This window comes from Cnephaeus nilssonii (genome assembly GCF_951640355.1).
Source record: "Cnephaeus nilssonii genome assembly, chromosome: 14".
In the NCBI taxonomy this organism is placed as follows: Eukaryota; Metazoa; Chordata; class Mammalia; order Chiroptera; family Vespertilionidae; genus Cnephaeus; species Cnephaeus nilssonii.
The window spans coordinates 7,726,546-7,748,755 of NC_137085.1; the positions used below are offsets into that span (position 1 = coordinate 7,726,546).

At 39.0% G+C, this 22,210-nt stretch overlaps 1 protein-coding gene across 1 annotated transcript; it reads left to right on the plus strand.

The window, feature by feature from the left end:
• Nucleotides 1-58: 58 nt before the first annotated feature.
• Nucleotides 59-22,210, plus strand: PPP6C (protein phosphatase 6 catalytic subunit). The gene is made up of 7 exons (XM_079790887.1): nucleotides 59-261; nucleotides 10,437-10,532; nucleotides 17,000-17,065; nucleotides 18,327-18,468; nucleotides 20,240-20,319; nucleotides 20,494-20,703; nucleotides 21,863-22,210. The coding sequence occupies exons 1-7, from the start codon at nucleotides 187-189 to the stop codon at nucleotides 22,109-22,111; spliced, it is 918 nt and encodes a 305-aa protein (XP_079647013.1). The 5' UTR covers nucleotides 59-186; the 3' UTR covers nucleotides 22,112-22,210.

Sequence of the window (22,210 nt, forward strand, 5' to 3'; positions counted from 1 at the left end):
TGGGGCGTGTCCAGGCGGCGGGGAGACCTAGGTCAAGCTCTACGTCGCTGCGCCGTCGTCTCTCACGGGCCGGACGTGACGCAGGGAGAGTTCCGGCTTCGGCCTCTGCCGCTGCCGCCGCTACTTCAGCCGCTGCCGCCGCCGCTACCGCCGCCGCCGCCGTCGTCGGGGCTAGTTCTTCCTAAAATGGCGCCCCTAGACTTGGACAAGTATGTGGAGATAGCGCGGCTGTGCAAGTATCTTCCGGAGAACGACCTGAAGGTAAGCTCGGTCGGGGCGGGAGCGCTGCTGGTCGGGTTCGCCCCTTCCGGCAGTGGGGCGCCCGCCGGCCCGCCCTTCTCGACGCGGGACCCCCGCCGGCCTCTCGTCCCGTCTCGGTGGAGGGCCTGACGCGGTGCTGAGCGACCCGGTCCCTTTTGGCGTCGCGCGGAGGGCGGGGGTTGTCGGAAGAGCCGGAGTCCCCCGAGTGCCGTCCCGGTTCCGTAGCGGGGATCCTGAGGGATGTCGCGGCCTCTGCCCCAGGGTCGCCCCTCCTGGCCTTCGGGCCGCCGCAGGGCTCCGAACCCTAACAGCCGTGCAAAGAAGACTGCCCTCCTCTGACCCCATCCCCGGTCTCCCGGGGTCGGAACCGAGCCCCAGTGGCCGTGCCCTCGGGATGGGGTCATCCCTCCGGAGGTGGTGACAGGAGCGCGGGTGGCCGGCGGGTGACAGATGTCCGGGCCTTGGGAACGCGCCCCGGTGGGCGAGCCGGGAGAGAACGTCGGGGCGTCCCTCCGGTCCTGCCACTCCTCCCGATTGTTCTTCGGAAGTGTTGGCTTGCTTCTGCTAAGTCAGATGCGAATCCCGTTTTCCTGGACGCTGCTGAGCTCATTTAAGCGGACAAAGCTAATTTAAGTGGACAATTTAGCAGTCCCTCAAAAATTACAAATACTTTTCTGTGTTTAAAGTTGTTTCCCCCATGATCCCTTCTTAACTCAGGATTGCATTTTCTTGGTTTCCTAAAAGAGATGAGTTTTTTGTTGCCGCCGAGTCCAAGTAACAGTAAATGTGTGTGTGTGTGTGTGTGTGTGTGTGTGTGTGTGTGTGTGTGTGGCTAAAGGAATGAATGTAGGTCTTTTGACAAGTCTTTCTATTTTTGTGCGTTTCTGGAAACTAGGGCTTAGGTGCCTAGTTAGTGCTACTCTCTTTTATTTGCTCAATTAACATTGATTTGTTTGCTGTGTGGTAAGTGGGTAAACTGCCAATAGTTTTTGAAATTGTTTTATTCTTTCAGCTGTGTTTAAAGCAATTTATCTTTGTGAATTTTTTTCTCTTAAGGAAGATGTTACTGTTTTGTTTTGTTTTTGTTTTTTTGCTGTCTCTTTTGGTACAGGTTGATATTTAATGACAACAAATATGCAAAATGTTGAAAGCCAAAGGTGCTGTTGTGAATGTAACTTATTTGTACTTATAGGTAAATGATGTGCACTATATTATAGGGGAGTCATTCTTGTGCATTTTCCCCTTACTGGGATAATTTAAAATGAGGACAGCCCTAACCGGTTTGGCTCAGTGGATAGAGTGTCGGCCTGCGGACTGAAAGGTTCCAGGTTTGATTCCGGTCAAGGGCATGTACCTTGGTGGTGGGCACATCCCCAGTGGGAGGTGTGCAGGAGGCAGCTGATCGATGTTTCTCTCTCATCGATGTTTCTAACTCTCTATCCCTCTCCCTTCCTCTCTGTAAAAAAATCAATAAAAAATATTTTAAAAACAATGAGGACAAAGCCAATATTAGTAGAAATGTAGCTTTCATGCTCATCCGAGTCCTTTGTGGCTTCTTTTAAAAAAATTTTTTTTTATTGTTTAAAGTATTACATGTAGTAGTACATATATCTCCTTTTTTTTCCCCATTGACCTTCCCCTAGCCTCCCTTACCCCCTTTCGCGTGCCCTCATCCCACCCCCCCAGTGTCTTGTGTCCATTTGTTGTGCTTATATGCATGCATACAAGTCCTTTGGTTGATCTCTTTCCCCCCCTCCCTAACACTCCCCTGCTTTCCCGCTGTAATTAGACAGTCTGTTCGGTGCTTTACTGTCTCTGTATCTATCTCTTGGTTCATCAGGTTATAATGTTCTTTATTTTCCATAAATGAGTGAGATCATGTGGTATTTTTCTTTCATTGTCTGGCTTATTTAACTTAACATAATGCTCTCCAGGCCCATCCATGCTGCTGCAAATGGTAAGAATTCCTTCCTTTTTATAGCAGCGTAGTATTCCATTGTGTAGATGTACCATAGTTTTCTAATCCACTCATGCTGATGGGCATTTGGGCTGTTTCCAAATCTTAGCTATGGTGAATTGTGCTGCTATGAACATAGGGGTGCATATATCCTTTCCGATTGGTGTTTCTGATTTCTTGCCTTTGTGGCTTCTTAAGGAAACAAAGATATATGCAACATTGGACCCAGATCATGGAAAACTAACCAGACATCTTTTGGTAGCATTGTTCATCCCATGAGAGAAGGGGGGTTTTGCATGTCAGTGAATTGAGGTGAAATTTTCTATTCTTTAGCATATGTAAAGCTGTTTTAAGCTTTGTGTTTATAATTAGTAAAATGTTGCTTATTATGAAAATATATGTTGATACTAACTTGAAATTGGATATTAAAATGATTTGGATGATAATCAGCTGGATTTTCTTTAGACCTCTTAGTTTGATAAACAGATCTCCTTCCCAACTCAAGGAAATATTATTAAACCATTTTATTTCCCCTTGCAACACAAAATGGACTGTATTTGGCATGTATGTTTCTTAAGAAGTTTTTTTTTTTTAAATCTTCTGGGCAACTACTGGGGAAAATTATGAATTTTTCTTTTAAGCAAAGGCTTTTTTTGTGTGTCTTGGAAATGTTTTTGTCAAATTAATTTGCTCCTCTTTGGTATATTTAAAAAAGTTTAAATTTGATTTTACTTCTTGGCATGAAGTGCAAACTAAAATTAGGCAGGCCAAGAAAGTATTCCAGGAGCATCTTTTCAGAGACTTTAAAGCCAAAGTAAAAGATTCTGTGAGGAAGGAAAGTAATCATTGGGGCCACTTAATGATCATATGGAAAAGATTTGTTCTGGTAGAAAAGACAGAAACTCACTGTGTTTTAGACTGACTAGAAGTTGGAGGTACTAAATAAAATAAATGCATAGGATACTCTAGATCTAATCATGATTTCTCTATACCTAAATTGGAAGTGGTCAAATCACTAGTACTGAATCAAATTAATATAACTGTTTTGAAGGAATAAGGATGAAATATAAAAGTGAGTAGACAAAGTATAACCTTTCTTTAAAAAGAGGTCATGTGATTCTCATCTACAATAAAGATTTCAGAGCTGCTTATAGAAGATACAGATTCCATATCTGGTTGTGGAAGACTGAATGATAAAAATCAGGTTTATTGAATATTTAAACTTAAGTACTTAGGCGGGTGATGGGTTTTATAACTTGAAGATTGTTAGATCTCTTTCCGTGGTTGGCAAACTGCGGCTCTTGGGCCCCTTGAGTGTGGCTCTTCCACAAAATACCACGGCCTGGGTGAGTCTATTTTGAAGAAGTGGCGTTAGAAGAAGTTTAAGTTTAAAAAATTTGCCTCTCAAAAGAAATTTCAATCGTTGTACTGTTGATATTTGGTTCTGTTGACTAATGAGTTTGCTGACCACTGCCTTAGATGGTTCTTAGAAGGGACATGTAAGCAAAGAAATTGCATGTTAAGTTGGTGTTCAGTTTTCTTACTGAGGAACTTAAGACAGTTACCATGGTAAGGGTTGGGAGAATACTAGTGTCTATCTCAGAGATGCAATACAAAGAATTGTGGCCCTAACCGGTTTGGCTCAGTGGATAGAGCGTCGGCCTGCAGACTGAATGGTCCCAGGTTCGATTCCAATCAAGGGCATGTACCTTGGTTGCAGGCGCATCCCCAGTGGGGGTTGTGCAGGAGGCAGCTGATTGATGTGTCTCTCTCACTGATGTTTCTAACTCTCTATTCCTCTCCCTTCCTCTCTGTAAAAAATCAATAAAATATATTTAAAAAAAAAAGAATTGTGTAATTCCACAGTAACCACTTTTATGGATTAATAGTTAGTATAATCTTTGTAGAATTCACTTTTTTGTTTAATCTGAGCCGTCCCTGAGTTTTTTGTATAAGGCTACTTGCTCTGCAAAGTTGTACCTCTGTCTGAAATGCCTCCATAAAGCTTCAAAGAATTCTCCCTTGCTTTTTTCCTGATATTTGTTGAACAGCATTTCATAAATTCTCATTCAGCCTTTGTCTGATTTTATAGGTTGCCATCATATATTGTAGTCTTTATCTTTCCATACATACTTGTCTCTAAACTTATTGCCTGTCTTATTGATCATTCTGTTTACTTGAGTTGTTTGGTTTTGCATTGTATCTTTCTTCAGGTAATACAAGGAAAACTGAACATAGTAGAGGACTTTGGTACACACCATGACTTTATAAGGGACCAGAAGAGTGTTTTTAAGACTGTTTTTGATAATGCCTTACATTTTGTTTGTCATTTTGGCCACAGAATCACAGTCTCTTGTGTATTCTGAAAATAGTCTGGAACAGTGCTGACCAGTAGAAATAAAAAAAAAAAGCTTAGAAATATGAGCCGCAAAATACATTTTTTTTATTTTTTAAATATTTTTATTGACTGCAGAGAGGAAGGGAGAGGGAGAGATAGCAACATCAATGATGAGAGAGAATCATTGATCGGCTGCCTCCTGCACTCCCCCTACTGGGGATCAGCCCACAACCCAGGCATGTGCCCTTGACTGGAATGGAACCTGTCTGCAGGCTGACGCTCTATCCACTGAGCCAAACCGGCTAGGGCGCAAAATACATTTTTTAAAAAGTGAAAAAGAAACAGGTGAAATTAATTTTAGTACTATTTAACCTAATTTCAACATGTAATTAATATAAAATTACTAATGTAATATTTCCCTTTTTTTTATACTACGTCTATGAAATATGGTGTATATTTTACATTTATGACATGTTCCAATTAAGACCAGTCTCATTTCAGGTGCTGAATAGCTACATGTGGCTGCAGGTGTCTAATGGGACAGTGCACAGCTCTAATAACTCCCCAGCCCATATCCTAGAATTGCAGAGCTGAGAGAGAATCAGAGTTCATCTAATTCTATACCCTTCTCATTTTACTGAGCGGGTACTCAGCTTTGTAGTGTTTATGATTTGTCTGAGGATGTCCGACTAAGCCATGAATTAGGTTGGGAAGCCTCCTTGTGCAGAGCTCTTTCTGGTACAGTTAATAGCCTTTTTAGGATGACAAATAGCTTGCTTTTTTAGATATGTCTTCCACTTCATCACCTTTTTTAAAAAAAATCTTCCATTCTAAGCACATTGGACTGCTGTCTTCTGACAACATGCTCTGTACTTCCTTGCCTCTTTGCTTCTTTCGGTCTGTTTTTGTCACCTATTTAATATGTACATAACACATATATTAAATTATTTAATACTCTGTGGGTTGGGTACTAATATTTGCCTTGTTTTACAAACAGGTAACTGAAGCACAGACAGATTAACTTTCCAAAGTCATGCAGCTAGTAAGTAAATGGAGGAGCTGAGATTCAATCCTAGGCAAGTCTGGCTCCAGGGTTCATGTCCATAACTACCACTTATGCTTCCTCTATGCAATACCCTCCATGCCTCTTTTGAGCTTTAGCTCAGATGCCACTTTCTCCATACAGGGTTCCTGGATTCCATAGTCAGAATTATTAGTAATGATTAGAATTTACATAGCTACTTATATTATAGTCTTCTGAGCACCTTCATGTCCATTCTGTCATTTACACAGTCCTTGTGATAGGCAGAGTAGGTACCAAAGCCAGGAATTGATGAGGTTTAAGTGATTTTTACCTGAGTTACTCAGCAGAAGACATGCCTGAATTTAATTGCTAATAAAAATTCCCATTCTTGCCTGGCCAGCATGGCTCAGTGGTTGAGCTTCGACCCAGGAACCAAGAAAGCACTGGTTTAGTTCTGGGTCAGGGCACATGCCCAGGTTGCAGGCTCAATCCCAAGTAGGGGGCAGCCGATAGATGATAATTCTCTGTCATCAGGGTTTCTATCTCTATCCCTCTCCCTTCCTTTCTCTCTAAAAATCAAAACATATTCTTTAAAATCCCCATTCTTTCTTTTCTATATTAACCTTTTCCCTATAGCACTTTTACTCCATTTTACCACTTACAGTATTCTGTCTTGTCTGATAGCAAATGTGTCCTTCTCCACCATTAGAATACAAGCTTATTGAGGGCCAGGGCCATATCTTGTTTATTATATTCTCTTCAGTATTAGAACATTGCCTTGTATGTGATAAGCAATCAGTTAATGCTCCTTGAGTCAAACTGTATACTGTCTAACAACAAACATTTCTTTAAATGCTTCCTGTGTCAAATACTGTTCGATGTGGGTGCTAGAGGTAGAATCCCATATTTGTCTCTGCCTTTGAGGGGCTCTCAGTGTAGTAAGGGAGATATGAAAGGTAAACACATGATCATCGCATGGTGTGACAGGTGCTAAAGTAGAGGACTAAGATATTAGGAAACATAGAAGCAGCATCTAATTCTGACACCATCAAGGAGAAATGAGAGGATGAGCAGAGTTTGTTCAGGTAGACAAAACAGGAAGGAAAGAACACACAAGCAGGATAAATACCATGTGCCATGGCATAGCTTAATCTGAAAGAAAGAACATAGTTGATTCGGGGAATCTGAGGCAGTTGATATGCCTGGAAGTGGTGCTGGGAGGACATGCAGAGGACAAAATCATGGCAAATTAGGCTGATAAATTTGGATTTTCATCTTTTAGGTGGTACGTAGATAAACACTTTGAAATGTTTTTATATTTTAGGGGAAAACATTCTGTGACTTTTTGATATTGTTTAAAATGTGGCTAACTAAAAAAAAAGTAGACTCAAAGAAAACTATTATAGGAATACACTGTTGTATGTAGTAGGAGTATGACAAAATCTTGATGATGGTACTTGAATGGATTATGGAAAACACTGCCTTAAACAGAGGAGTGTCCTTGAGAGATTTTTAAGGAAGTGACAGTAGGTTTTAGAAATATTATGGCAACATTGTGAACCATGAATTGGAATGGGATAGGAATCTCATAGAAACAATAGACCAAGTGACATGAGAACTTGAAGTATAATAGGACCTGTTGATAGAATGAGTCTAGGTGATGAGGGAGAGGGAAGAGTTCAGTGTAATCTCTTAGTTTCCGGCATGGATAATTTAGTTAATACTAGAACTAGATTAAGGAATGCAAGGGAGTTTGGTTTGAGCATACTGGATTTGAGATGCTGCTAAGCCAAGACATGGAGGTAGAGATGTTCAGAAGACTTGGATACACAGGTTGGTTAGTTCACAAATATTTATTGATTGCCATATGTGCTCCAGGCACTGTTCTAGTAGTATTAAACTCAGGAGAAAGGTCTATTGCCAGTAGTTCTCAACTGGGGATGATTTGCACTCATAAGGATGTTTGGCAATGTCTGGAGACATTTTTATTTGTCACAGCTGCGGGGTAGGGGTGGGGGGATATAACTGTGGGTATCTAGTGGGTGTAGAAGCCAGAGATGTTGCTAAACATCCTATAATTCATTCACTGGACAGAAGCTCTCCACAATAAAGAATTATCAGTAGTAATGCTATGGTGGAGAATTTAAAGCCCAGTGTATCTGAGAGACTAGAGGTAACAGGGAGACAGGAGCAGAAAATAGAATGGAACCATGAACAAGTATCTTGAGGAAAAGGTAGACAAGGGAAATAGGGTCTCCTAAGAATGGGGGCCATGAACCCCTACTTGTTCAAGGATTAGGAATTAATTGGGCACCATGCGGAGAGGTGGGTATAGTTTACCCTAAATTTGGGATAAGATTAAGAATCTTGCCTTAGTGCCTGTTTTGGAGCAGTAAGTATAACCACACTTCCTACAAACCAAGCAGCAAAACAAAGGTGTGAAGGGCTTTGGAGGAGCTTCTCCCATGGCAAGGCTGGATGCTATGAGGCCACTGTATGTACTGGTATACTTGGCTGACATATGTAAAGTTTGTACGAGATTTCAGACTTCTTATTTTTGTGTTTGCTTGATAGGAATTTGTACGCTATGCTGAACTGGAGAGATGAGAGGTAATGGGTTTGGCTTAGAGACTTAACTCTAAATCCTCAGTTGGGACTGTAGACGTGGCAGTTATAGGAGGCAGCTTTTACTTTACTCGAGTTAGTGTTCCTGCCTTCAGGTTAAAGATGCTGCCTGAGTAATTTACATTCTCCAGGCCTTTGAGATTGGCAGGGTTTCACAGTGATGTTCTTTACGGTCTGCTGTTACTTTCAGATCAGTACTGGGAGTATGGGTCAGTCTCCTTCAGTTCTGGAGGCCTCATGGGCTAGGAGAGCCAGTCATATGTTGGTGCAAATTCTGGCACATTCAAATATGGTGACCATGAGATTCCCTCATGAATCTGTGCTGTGATTAGTTTAAAAGTGTTAATAAAATGATGATTCACTTTGTTCCCATAGGATACAGAGTGGTTAACAAAGATGCATTCAGTATAGCAAGATAAATATTCAGGATAAGTAAGAAAAATGAGACAAAGAAAATAAAGATAGGAAATCAAGATGAAGCGAGAAGTAAGAATATATATAAAATAAAAGCTGTGATGATCAGGTTACTTCTTTGAGATTAGGCCCTGAGTTTTCTGGGAGTGAAGGAAAGGTAGGAACTGATCAATTAAAAACTTCAGAGTCTATAAGATGATAAAAACAAGCTTCTTAGAGAATCACATTTATCCTTGATAGAGACATTCCTTCCCTGGGTCCTCCTTGAAGGCAGCTGTTTAATCACAGCATCCTATGTACCTCATTTATAGTCTGCACAGTGACAGGCTCTATAGAGGACTGTTTCTACAGTGTCCCATACTACAGGTTGATGTCATGACTGTAAAGTGCAATTTGGGAAAGGAGGGCAGTGTAATGCATGGTGAGGACAGGCCTCTTTAGAAGACAATCTGACTTAATTCAGGGTGGAATTTATAATAGGTTTATTTGGGTAACATTTTAAAAATTGATCTTTAAAGGGGTATAAACAGTGGGACCCTCAAATTTACAAGTAACCAACAGTACCTGAGAGTAAGCAAATAGAAAAATCAACATTGCAGGAAACAGAGAACTTTTCTTTCCCAGAGATGCATTCTGGAAAGAAGAGTGGGAGATGAGCTTCTTTGGCAGCTTGTGTTGAGGATGTGTTAGGGGGAACATTTAAATTGTATTCATGGTATGGGCTCTCGCCTCCATTGATGGAAGTTAGGACTCTTTAAATGATGTGAAATTTGAAAGGGAGTGTGGATAGGACAAGTGCCTGACAACATGCAGGTCTCATGGCAACAAACAGAAAACTCTGTCCACTCTTGTACAAATGACAGCAAAGCACTTCTACAAATACTTAAAAAAAAAAAAGATTTTTATTGATTTCAGAGAGGAAGGGAGAGGGAGAGAGAGATGGAAACATCTATGATGAGAGAGAATCATGGATCGGCTGCCTCCTGCACGCCCCACACTTGGGATCGAGCCCACAACCTGGACATGTGCCCTTGACCGGAATTGAACCTGGGACCCTTTAGGCCTCAGGCCGATGTTCTATCCACTGAGCCAAACCGGCTAGGGCTCTACAAATACTTCTGGTGGGATTCTCTTTGAGGAGGTTTGGTGAGTGTACCTGAAAAAATATTCCAAATATTTATACCTAAGAAAGGTGGGTAAGCCCTACCTGGTTTGGCTCATTGGATAAAGCGTCCGCCTGTGGATTGAAGGGCCCTGAGTTCGATTCCAGTCAAGGACACATGCCCAGGTTGTGGGCTTGATCCCCAGTAGGGGGCATGCAGGAGGGAGCCAATCAGTGATTCTCCCTCATCATTGATGTTTCTATCTCGCTGTCCGTCTCCCTTCCTCTCTGAAATCAGTAAAAATATATTTTTAAAAAAGGTGGGTAAGATCTTGAAATAGGCACTATATTGTTTTATTTTTGAAATTGTACAGTAGCAGAAAAATTGTTTTAAATAGTAATTGCTACTCTGTGAAGCTAACCTGAAAAGAGTAGTGCTCTTTATTCTGGCAAGATGAGAAAGAATGTGGTAATGAAAGACTATTGAAAACAACACAGGCCAAACATGGCATATTTGTTCTTTGGAAGTGAGTTAGAGTTAAAAAAAAATGCAAGTAGTAGGTTGTAAACTTTGGGAGCTAACTAATGTAAACAATCCCAGAATCATCAAAGATTCCTATCAAACAATTTAAGTATTAGTACTTGTCTTTTTGTCATGTGATCCTTCGTTTTAATATTGTAGTAAAAGGTTGCATTTTATCTTTTCTCCTTACAGCGGCTATGTGACTATGTTTGTGACCTCCTCTTGGAAGAGTCAAATGTTCAGCCAGTATCAACACCAGTAACAGTGTGTGGAGACATACACGGACAGGTAAAATTTCATAAGCAGATTTTTAGCTTTGTATTGTCCATAGTACATGTGTATTTCCATTTGTGCTGCAAAAAATAAACAAAAACAAATAAAAAACAGTTGGTAGTTGGCTAGGTTACTTCAGTCTGTATGACTGTTAAACTAAGTGAAAAATGCAGTGGTCAAATTATTCATGGAGTTTGTTGAAATTATGCTTGCAAAGTAAATAGCATGCAGTACTATTGTTCTGTGGAAAAGGGGAGATATAAAACACAAATGTGGACTGCTCATAGTTATTATGGTTAATAGGAGATGTGAATTTCCTTGGTGGGAATGAGAATAGCAAAAGTTCAGAAAGAAAATTGTTGGCGTGTGATTTCACAGCAAGTCACTGCTAGAATTTATTTTTTCCTCTGCTGGGTTTTTGTTTGTTTTTAAGAGTTTCAAGGCAGGAAGGGCACATGTCATCTTTAGATTCTTAATGTCAGTGTTTAGTCTAGTTGGAAACCTGTGTGTTTATAAAGTTTTTTTAAAATAGGGAAATGAAAGGTGAATTGAATACTCATATATTGCTGTATGCGTACAATGGAATTTGGGCTACAAGACAGATATACACTGTGAACAATATAGTATTTATGAATGCTAACAGGACTTACTGTCTTCTGACAATTTCCTGTCTTACATATGACTACTTAAAGGAGCAGAAGGGGCTGGCTGCTGAATGAGTAAAAACTTACTTTGACTACTTAGAGGGCTCTTCTTTTTGGCTTTTCAATATGTTCTCTGAAGGTTGAGATTATAATAAATCTGACATCTGCATGTTCTCAGCTTCTAAATAGATACCCCATTATGTCACATGTGATCTCTTAGTAGATTTTAGGAGTGAATTTCTTTTAAAATATATATATATATTATTGATTTTTTACAGAGAGGAAGGAGAGGGCGAGAGAGTTAGAAACATCGATGAGAGAGAAACATCAATCAGCTGCCTCCTGCACACCCCCCACTGGGAATGTGCCCGCAACCAAGGTACATACCCTTGACCGGAATCGAACCCGGGACCCTTGAGTCCGCTGTCCGGCGCTCTATCCACTGAGCCAAACTGGTTAGGGCTTGGAGTGAATTTCTTAATATTTCCATGTAACTTTTCTCCAAAACTATAATAAACATTTATATTTTACATAACATAAAGGATATGAATATAAGCAGTTTCTTTTAAAAAATATATTTTTATTGATTTCAGAGAGGAAGGGAGAGGGAGAGAAAGATAGAAATATCAACGATAGAATCATTGATTGGCTGCCTCATGCAGCATGTGCCCTTGACAGGAATCGAACCCGGGACCTTTCAGTCCTCAGGCTGACGCTCTATCCACTGAGCCAAACGGGCTAGGGCTAAGCAGTTTCTTAACCCTTTGCACTCGCTTGCTTTTTTCTCGATTCCTTTATTCTAATGCTAACCGTGTTGAGTCACACTCGACATCCGAGTGCAAAAGGTTAATACATTCATAAAAGCTGGAATAAACCAAGCAACGTTTTCCTCTGATTGTAACATTAAAGTTGCCCTAGCCGGTTTGGCTCAGTGGATAGAGCGTTGGCCCACAGACTGAAAAAGGGTCCTGGGTTCAATTCTGGTCAAGGGCACATACCTGGCCCAGTCTGGGGCGTGTGCAGGAGGCAACCAATCAATGTGTCTCTCTCACATCAATGTTTCTCTTTCTGTCTCTCCCCGTCCTTTCCACTCTCTCTAAAAATCAATGGAAAAATATCCTTGGGTGAGGATTAACAAAAATAATAATAAATAAAAATAAAGAAACTTAGTGTACTGATATGAATTGATTGAAAAAAAAAAGTTGAGGGGTTGCCCAGCTAACATGGCTCAGTGGTCGATTTATGAACTAGGAGGTCACAGTTTGATTCCTGGTCAGGACACATGCCCAGGTTGCGGGCTTGAATCCTCAGTGTGGGTGTGCAGGAGGCAGCAGATCAATGATTCTCTCTCATTGATATTTCTATCTCTTCCTCTCTGAAATCAATAAAAATATATTAAAAAATTAAATTGAGGGGTTATCAAGAACTTTTCAATATGTGAATTACAGTCATGATCAAAGGTCAGGAATTTAGAGACAACTTCAGATTGTGAAAATTAATTGAAATCATAAAATTGTACTTCTGTATTACTTCAATCAAATGTACAGTATTTGCTAATATTTATCTTGTGTTTTGAGGTTAATAAAGTGCTTTTTAGCATATTCCATGTAAAATTTTCTCAATCTATACAATTGGATCATTTTGTAGAGAAGGAAACTGAGACTAAAAGATTGAAGAATTAGCCCAAACTCTTACAGCTGTGAAAGGACAGAGCAGAGATTTGAAATTTATTTGGATGCCCAGTAGTTCATATTAATTTAAGATTACCACCAAACTCTGAACATTGTTTCATTTGTACTTGACCCTTTAAAACAATTGCTAATCAAAAACATGGGGCTTATAGAGCTTCTAACAGTCTGTTGATTGAGTAAACTAAATGTAAGATATGTCCTTTGGGACTTGTATAGTTGTCTTTCCCATGGGCCAGTTCTGGAATTGCAGGATTGGGTTATAAGTATAAATAAACATGCTGGCAAGAGTATACAGCTGTCCCTCGGTATCCTCAGGAGATTGGCTCCAGGACCTCCCACAAATACCAAAATCCTGGGATGCTCAAGTCCCTTATACAAAAATGGCATAGTATTTGCATATAACTTATGCATATCCCCACATATACTTTAAATCTAGATTACTTATAATAGCTGATACAGTGTAAATGCTATGTAAATAGTTGTTTGAGGAATAATGACAAAAAAAAAGTCTGCACATGTTCAGGCCTACAGTCATTGTACATGTCAACAGAAACATAACATTCCCTGTTCACCCGCCCCTGGTCCCAAATATTTTCGATATACTGCTGGTTGAATGGGGATGAGTCTGCAGTAAGAGTCTGGGAATCTGCAGATACGAATGACAACTGTACTGCGGAGAAGCATTGAAGCAGTGTAATCTAGTCTGGAGATGGTAGACTTCAGTATCAGACAGAGCTTGTTTTAAATCCTGACTGGGCTATGCGCTGCCTGTTTAAAAAGCCACATCAGCCCTAGTGTGAGCCCGTTTGGCTCGGTGGATAGAGTGTCGACCTGTGGACTGAAGGGTCCCAGGTTCAGTTCTGGTCAAGGGCACATGCCCAGGTTGCAGGCTCGATCCCCAGTAGAGGGCATGTAGGAGGCAGCTGATCAATGATTTTCTCTCATCATTGATGTTTCTATCCCTTCCTCTCTGAAATAATTAAAAAAAAAATTTATATATATATATATAAAGAAACCACCACTTCAGCTAGCTCCTAAGTTCTTTAAAAAAAAAAAAATATTGAGAAACCAAGATGGAGGCATAGGTAAACACCTGAACTTGTTGCCTCGTACAACCACTTCAAAACTACAACTAAAAGACAAAACAGACATCATCCAGAACCACAGGAAGGCTGGCTAAGTGGAAATTCTACAACTAGAAGGAAAGAGAAAAGCACACTGAGACTCAGAGGAGGTGCGGAAGTAAAGTGCAGAGATACGGAGGTGCGCGTGGAGAGGGCTGGCGACTGAGTACGTGGCTGGCTTTTTCAATCCGCAGGGAGACACAAGCTCCCGACTGCTCTGAACTCCAGTTCCGGGTGAGACTCTGGGGACCCAGACTCATAAGGGGGAGAAACTGGACTGTTTGGCAGCGGGCGGAACGTGAGGGCGGCTTTCTCTCAGAGGTGCTTGCAGAGATTACCGAGGGACACTGAGACCCAGGGGCCTCTTAGGGTAGGGCTGCCGGGAAGCCATTGCTGTTTGCTCCGCCCTGAGACTACGCCCCATCTAAGCTGTGCGCAGAGGCTTTTGCATATAAATGGCCTGGTCCTTTGAAATCTAAACTTACCTAACAAACTGCAGCTGAGGGACACACTCAGGGGACAGACTCAGTGAGCACCAAAGCCTCACTGAAGCAAGTCTTGCCTCATAAGGGTGTCTCCAGCACAGAAGTTCTCCCATCGTAGACACAGCTGATCCTCACAGCCAATTGGCCTGGAGGTCAATTCCTCCCAGTGATACCAACAACAATCAAGGCTTAACTACAACAAGACTGTGCACACAGCCCACAAAGGGCTGCACCAAGAGTGTCCACCTCAGGTAACTGGGGAGGCTGAGCCACTGGGCCCTATAGGACACCTAGCACACAAAGCCACTCTATCAATTCAGGGAAGCAACCAAAATGCGGAGACAAAGAAACAGGTCACAAATGAAAGAAATGGAAGAAAGCAAACTACGGGATATAGAGTTCAAAACCATGGTTATAAGGTTTTTCAAGAATTTTCTAGAAAAGGCCGATAAATTTAGCGAGACCCTCGAGGATATGAAAAAGGACCAACTAGAAATTAAGCATACACTGACTGAAATAAAAAATAACATACAGAGATCCAATAGCAGACTAGAGGATCGCAAGAATCAAGTCAAAGATTTGAAATACGAAGAACCAAAAAACACCCAACCGGAAAAGCAAAAAAGAGAAAAGAATCCAAAAAGTTGCAGATAGTGTAAGGAGCCTCTGGGACAACTTCAAGCATACCAACATCCGAATTATGGGAGTGCCAGAAGAAGAGCGAGTGAGCAAGATACTGAAAACCTATTTGAAGAAATAATGACAGAAAATTTCCCCCATCTGGTGAAAGAAATAGACTTACAAGTCCAGGAAGCGCAGAGAACCCCAAACAAAAGGAATCCAAAGAGGACCACACCAAGACACATCATAATTAAAATGCCAAGAGTAAAAGACAAAGAGAAAATATTAAAAGCAGCAAGAGAAAAACAGTTACCTACAAGGGAGCACCCATATGATTGTCAGCTGATTTCTCAACAGAAACAATGCAGGCCAGACGAGAGTGGCAAGAAATATTCAAAGTGATGAATAGCAAGAACCTACAACCAAGATTTTACTCTACCCAGCAAAGCTATCATTCAGAATTGAAGGTCAGATAAAGAGCTTCACAGATAAGAAAAAGCTAAAGGAGTTCATCACCGCCAAACCAGTATTATATGAAATGCTGAAAGGTATTCTTTAAGAGGAAGAAGAAAAAGGTAAAGATAAAAATTATGAACAACAAATACATATCAACAAGTGAATCTAAAAATCAAGTGAATAAAAAAACCTGATGAACAGAATAATCTGATGAATATAATAGAATCAGGGGCATAGAAAGGGAGTGGACTGACAATCCTTGGGGGGAAAGGGGTGTGGGGGATGCGGGAAGAGACTGGACAAAAATCATACATCTATTGATGAGGACAGTGGAGGGGAGGGTAAGGGCAGAGGGTGGGGTGGGAACCGGGTGGAAGGGAGCTATGGGGGGAAAAAAGAGGAACAAGTGTAATAATCTGAACAATAAAGATTTAATTAAAAAAATAAAAAAGTGACAAAACCAGAAACTAAATATATCTCATGGAAAAACAAAACAAAAAAATATTTTTATTGATTTCAGAAAGGAAGGGGGCGGGGGGAGAGAGAGAGAAAGAAACATCAGTGATGAGGGAGAATCATTGATTGGCTGCCTCCCTAAGGTTAAAATTTGGTGCTTAAGACTAAAGAAACAGTTACAAGGAGGGGGAATGCTTTATTTCAGTAGTTAACATTTAAATGTCAGTTTTGTTCACTGTTACTAAGATTCTTGTACAGTTTTAACCATTAGAAATTTGATATTTATTAGTGATTTTATTTTCAAGTCTAAAAAATAAATATGTTGGAAATTATTAGTTGTGGTAGGTATAGTTTATTACAGAAAAACTGAAGTTTCTTTAAGAATTAGATTAGGGTTATCTAGTAGACTGAAGTTACCACATGTGTAGTTTGTCATTTACCAATTTTTAGTCAAATAGAATTAGGTGAAATATACAGTTCCTTTTTACTAATCATTGAGAGGACACTCTACATTTGTGGGGGCTGAGGGTACACATCAACAGTATACTGTAGGAAGGTAGGTTGACCTGTCCTGTATCGTGTAAGTTCATTCTTTGAAATAAAGTTTTACCCACTTGTTTATCTTTATCTCATTGAAATAGATGTTGAATATGTGATGGGATGGTTAGGTGAGCTTATTGACAAGTTATGTAACTGATAAATGATTTCAAATTCTCAAGTAATAGGTGAGGAGATAGATACATGAAAGAAACTTAAGAGGGAGGCCTATAACATTAATGATATATGAATGACTTTAATGGTAACTGAGCTTTATTTTAATGCTTTTTTTTTTTTTTAAGGTTTGGGAGCTTTGTGCTTGGCAACTTTGCTTATACTTTTTTCTTTTTATTGTCAATATTTGAAGTCCTCATAATTAATTGCTTCTTTACACATTTTGCTCTCAGTTTTATTATTTTCCACCTTTATAGGAATTTGTAATCAACAAATATTGCCTTTCTTTTATAGTTTTATGACCTTTGTGAACTATTCAGAACTGGAGGTCAGGTTCCTGACACAAACTACATATTTATGGTATGTAAAAACCAGTGACATCAAGTACTTATTTAAAAAGATCAAGTACTTATTTAAAAAGGAAAAGATCTTTCTTATTACATGTAAATTACATAATAATTTTATTACCATGTGATAATCACTATTTAAATATCTCAAAAGGTGATTCTATACCTTTCTACATTTTTCTGGGTCCTCTAGTTGAGAATAATTGCTTTAGTAAACTGCTGAATAAATAAGAATGGGTTGTAGCCCTCAGTAATGGTTGGGAAGAAAAATAATCCTAAAACCGCTGGTTTAAAGCATAAATCTTTAATTTATTGTTACTTTACCAAATTTTTTTGAGTATTCATTTTTATGTTATTAATCTATGAATTGAGGAATATGCACACAGACACATTTGCTATGAAGATGCATATTTGCTTACTTTCAGAATGTAATGTTACTGTTTTACTTTTTCTGTATCTTCCTTCTGTAAGTTTCTGGGTCACTTTCCTATTATTCTTTTAGCTGTTTTCTTATTGGTCTAATACTGGCCCAAGTAAAACATTAATGGGAAGTGTAAATAGCATGTCATCACATGCCATTGTCAAATACAAAGCCGAACATGGAACACTGTTATAATTATGGTGTTTGCTTTTACAAAAGAAAACAAAACTATTTTATTCAAGTTGGTAGCTCTTCTGATTCAGTTAAAATATTTTTGAAATTTATTTAAAAAAATTTAAAAAATATATTTTATTGATTTTTTTTTACAGAGAGGAAGGGAGAGGGATAGAGAGTTAGAAACATTGATGAGAGAGAAACATCGATCAGCTGCCTCCTGCACACCCCCCACTGGGGATGTGCCCGCAACTAAGGTACATGCCCTTGACCGGAATTGAACCCGGGACCTTTCAGTCCGAAGGCCGACGCTCTATCCACTGAGCCAAACCGGTTTCGGCTATTTAAAATTTTTGATTTACACATTATTTTTTTGAAACATGTTACTGTGGGTAATAGAGAATTGAAAAATGGTGGTTTTGCAGGGAAAAATCATTGAAGAATTGTACTGCAGGTATCTGTAGGCCTCCTGAATCGTGGACTAACACAAACACTAGTAAAAACAGCCTGTTTACTTCCATTGGAATTTTTTGTTAAAACTCAATTTACAAATAATTCAATGTGTAACTCTTCATTTGTTATTTTGGGCTGTGTCTCTGATTTATGTGCACTTTGGTATAATTTTTAAAATATATTGTTGCCATTGTATTGTTTGTAACTGTAATCTTTTACTTTACAGGGTGATTTTGTAGACAGAGGTTACTATAGTTTGGAGACCTTCACTTACCTTCTTGCACTAAAGGCTAAATGGCCTGATCGTATTACACTTTTGCGAGGAAATCATGAGAGTAGACAGATAACACAGGTTTATGGATTTTATGGTAAGACCTTCTGTTTCTCTGATTCTGAACATTATTTTACATTCCTCTTGGGGAGAAAACACACAAGTCATACATGTGCTTTATAGTAAATTCAGAAAATAAAGATAATCTTTTCCCACTTTCTCACCCTTTAACTTTCTCTCTTCCTCCAGTCAATGGGAAATCTTACCATGGAGAGAGAACCATTCTTAAATTTTTGGTGTACATCTTTTTAGATCAGTGCCTCAAAGCACTGTCCTTAGTTTACCTTACTGGAATCATCTGGGGTGCTTGTTAAAAATGCAGATGGCTGGGCCCCCATGCAGAACTTTTGGGTTGGGACCCTTGAAGTTGTCAAAGGTGAATGTTCTGCACATTCAAGTTTGAGAATTTATTCTATATCTATATCTACATATTTGTGTGTGTTGTATAATATATGTGTGTGCATACACACCACAATAAAATGGGATCATACTTGATTTTTTCATTTAATATTTTGACCTGCCTTTTTACTTCATTAATGTTATTTTTTATAGCTGCTTATATTATACTATATGGATATCCTGTAATTGATTTAACCAGTCCCTTTAACATTGGATATTGGAGTTATTTTTAAGTTGCTGATGTACACATAGCTGAATGAATATCCTTTTATATACATATATATGATATCCCAAGGATATATAAATATCCTTTTACATATATATTAAAAATTTGTGCTTGTTCCAGAGAATCTCAGGACATCAGGGATTAGAAATAGAACTCAGATAAAAACAAAAAAAACAAATAGAAGTCATCCATTAAAAACAAAATAGCTGCTGCATTGGCCCGTGTGGCTCAGTTTGTTGAGAATAGGTCCGTGCACCAAAAGGTCTGTGTTTTGGTTCCTAGTCAGGACACATGCCCGGGGATGTGCAGGAGGCAGCCCATCGCTGTTTCTCTCTCACATCCATGTTTCTCTTTCTCCCTCTCTCTTCCTCTCTTTCTAAAATCAACTAAAAAAACATTTAAAAATTATTTAAAAGCAAAATAGCTGCTTTTATAAAATTTTTATATGGTTGAAAGTTTTAATAAACATGGTTAAAAAGTTCTTTGAAGAAGGTAGACAGAAGAATTGTTGAGCTTATTAATATGAATTTTTCCTTGAGCACAAGGTAGATATTGAGAGATTTGAAAATAAATTGATAACCCTTTAGTTTCAGATTTTTATATTTTGAATTATTTTCTATCAGTATGAAGATAAGCTGGACTCTCTTACTAGTTTAAGCTGAATTCCTGTTGTCCTAGTATTTGATGTATTCTTTATTAACATTTTTATTTTTTTATTATCATTTTTTAAAATATTTGTATTTATTTCAGAGAGGAAGGGAAAGGGAGAGAGAGATAGAAACATCAATGATGAGAATCATTGATCTGCTGCTTCCTGCATGCCCCCCACCAGGGATCGAGCCCGCAACACAGTCATGTGCCCAGACTAGGAATCGAACAGTGACCTTCTGGTTCATAGGTCAATGCTCAACCACCAAGTCACACTGGCTGGGCTATTTTTTTTTTTTTTATTAATTTAGAGAGAGAGAGGAAGGGAGAGAGAGAAAAACATTGATTTGTTGTTCCACTTATTCATGCAATGAATGGTTAATTCTTGTATGTGTCCTGACGGCATCAAACCCCCAATCTTGGCATGTTGGGAGGATGCTCTAACCAACTGAGCTACCTGGCCAGGGCTGTATTCTTTATTTTTATTGGCAGATTCAGAATTTCATTACTGAGAACTCTCCTGTTTCTTTTATAGATGAGTGCCAAACCAAATATGGAAATGCTAATGCCTGGAGATACTGTACCAAAGTTTTTGACATGCTCACAGTAGCAGCTGTAAGTTTATATGAATCTTTCTAAAGCCACAACGTATTTCTTGCCAATAACACTTTGCATATTTTTATCTAATTGCCATCTTAGTTTTATTGATACTACTATGATTCGTTGGTGAATTTGGATATAACTGAATTTATTATTATATGTTCAACTCTTTGTTATCCTTTTTGTTAGTTAATAGATGAGCAGATCTTGTGTGTTCATGGTGGTTTATCTCCTGATATCAAAACACTGGATCAAATTCGAACCATTGAACGGAATCAGGAAATTCCTCATAAAGGAGCATTTTGTGACCTGGTTTGGTCAGATCCTGAAGATGTGGATACTTGGGCTATCAGTCCCCGAGGAGCAGGTTGGCTTTTTGGCGCAAAGGTCACAAATGAGGTAAAGTCAACATTTTCCGAAAAGTGGTTTGTTGGTTGCTAATGAACTATACAAAGAACTATGGTGGCTGTAGATAATAAACTTATAATCTAGTTCAGTGGTCGGCAAACTCATTAGTCAACAGAGCCAAATATCAACAGTACAATGATTGAATTTTTTTTTGAGAGCCAAATTTTTTAAACTTAGACTTCTTCTAACGCCACTTCTTCAAAATAGACTTGCCCAGGCCGTGGTATTTTGTGGAAGAGCCACACTCAAGGGGCCAAAGATCCGCATGTGGCTCGCGAGCCGCGGTTTGCCGACCACTGGTCTAGTTTACTCAAACTATGGTGGTTATGGATATAAAACTTCTCATCTAGTTTATCATATAGTATATATTTCCTTAATAATTAAATGAGATGAATAATGAAAGCACCTCCTTCAGCATCCACTTGGTAACATATGTAAAATAAATGTTCTTTTTCTTCCAAATATTGCAATTAAGTAATGAGATTAAACAAGGACAAGAAAGGCAACTTAAAAAATATTTTTTTTCATATTTATGTTTTTAGTTGAGATTCAATAGACATTTAACATTGTATTAGTTTTAGGTGTACAACATAATGACTTGATATATGTGTATATTGTGAATAGGCAACTTTTTGAGGTTCAGCTATTTACACACACACACACACACACACACACACACAAGCTATATTGGAAAGTAATCGAACGTGGAATCAGAGAGCTAGGTTCAAGTTATTTATCCTGTCTGAATCTCTGTTTCATTACACTGAAAAAGGGTAGTAAATCTCAATTTTTGCAAGAACCATACTAAACACTCAGTAAATTACAGATATGGTAACAATATGTTTATTGTTAAACCATAAGAACTTTGTTTCATATCTGATAGTACTTGTAGGATGCTTTTCTTCCAGAAACTTCTAGTTATGTGACTGATGATTTCTAAACTCTTTAATAGTCTCAGGCCAAAGTGACTCTATAGTCTATAACACATTGAAATTATTGGGGGTAACTGTAGAGTTAGCTTTACAGTCATGAGAACTGTATTTAGTAACAGGATTTATACTTTATTTAAATGTTTATTTTATTATATATATAGGTTGGTATTTATAAAAAGAATATGCTGGATACTTAACCAATCCTTTCTAAATTGCAGTTTGTTCATATCAACAACTTAAAACTCATCTGCAGAGCACACCAACTAGTGCATGAAGGCTATAAGTTTATGTTTGATGAGAAGTTGGTAACAGTATGGTCTGCACCTAATTACTGCTATCGTTGTGGAAATATTGCTTCAATAATGGTCTTCAAAGATGTAAATACAAGAGAACCAAAGTTATTCCGGGCAGTTCCAGATTCAGAACGTGTTATTCCTCCCAGAACGACGACGCCGTATTTCCTTTGAGGCCTGCGCCCATCCTGCTGACCGGTCACATTTTCTGCCCTCTTCTTACCCCAACTTTCGTGTATTACCCTCTATAATATACTTTTTATTGAGCACTTT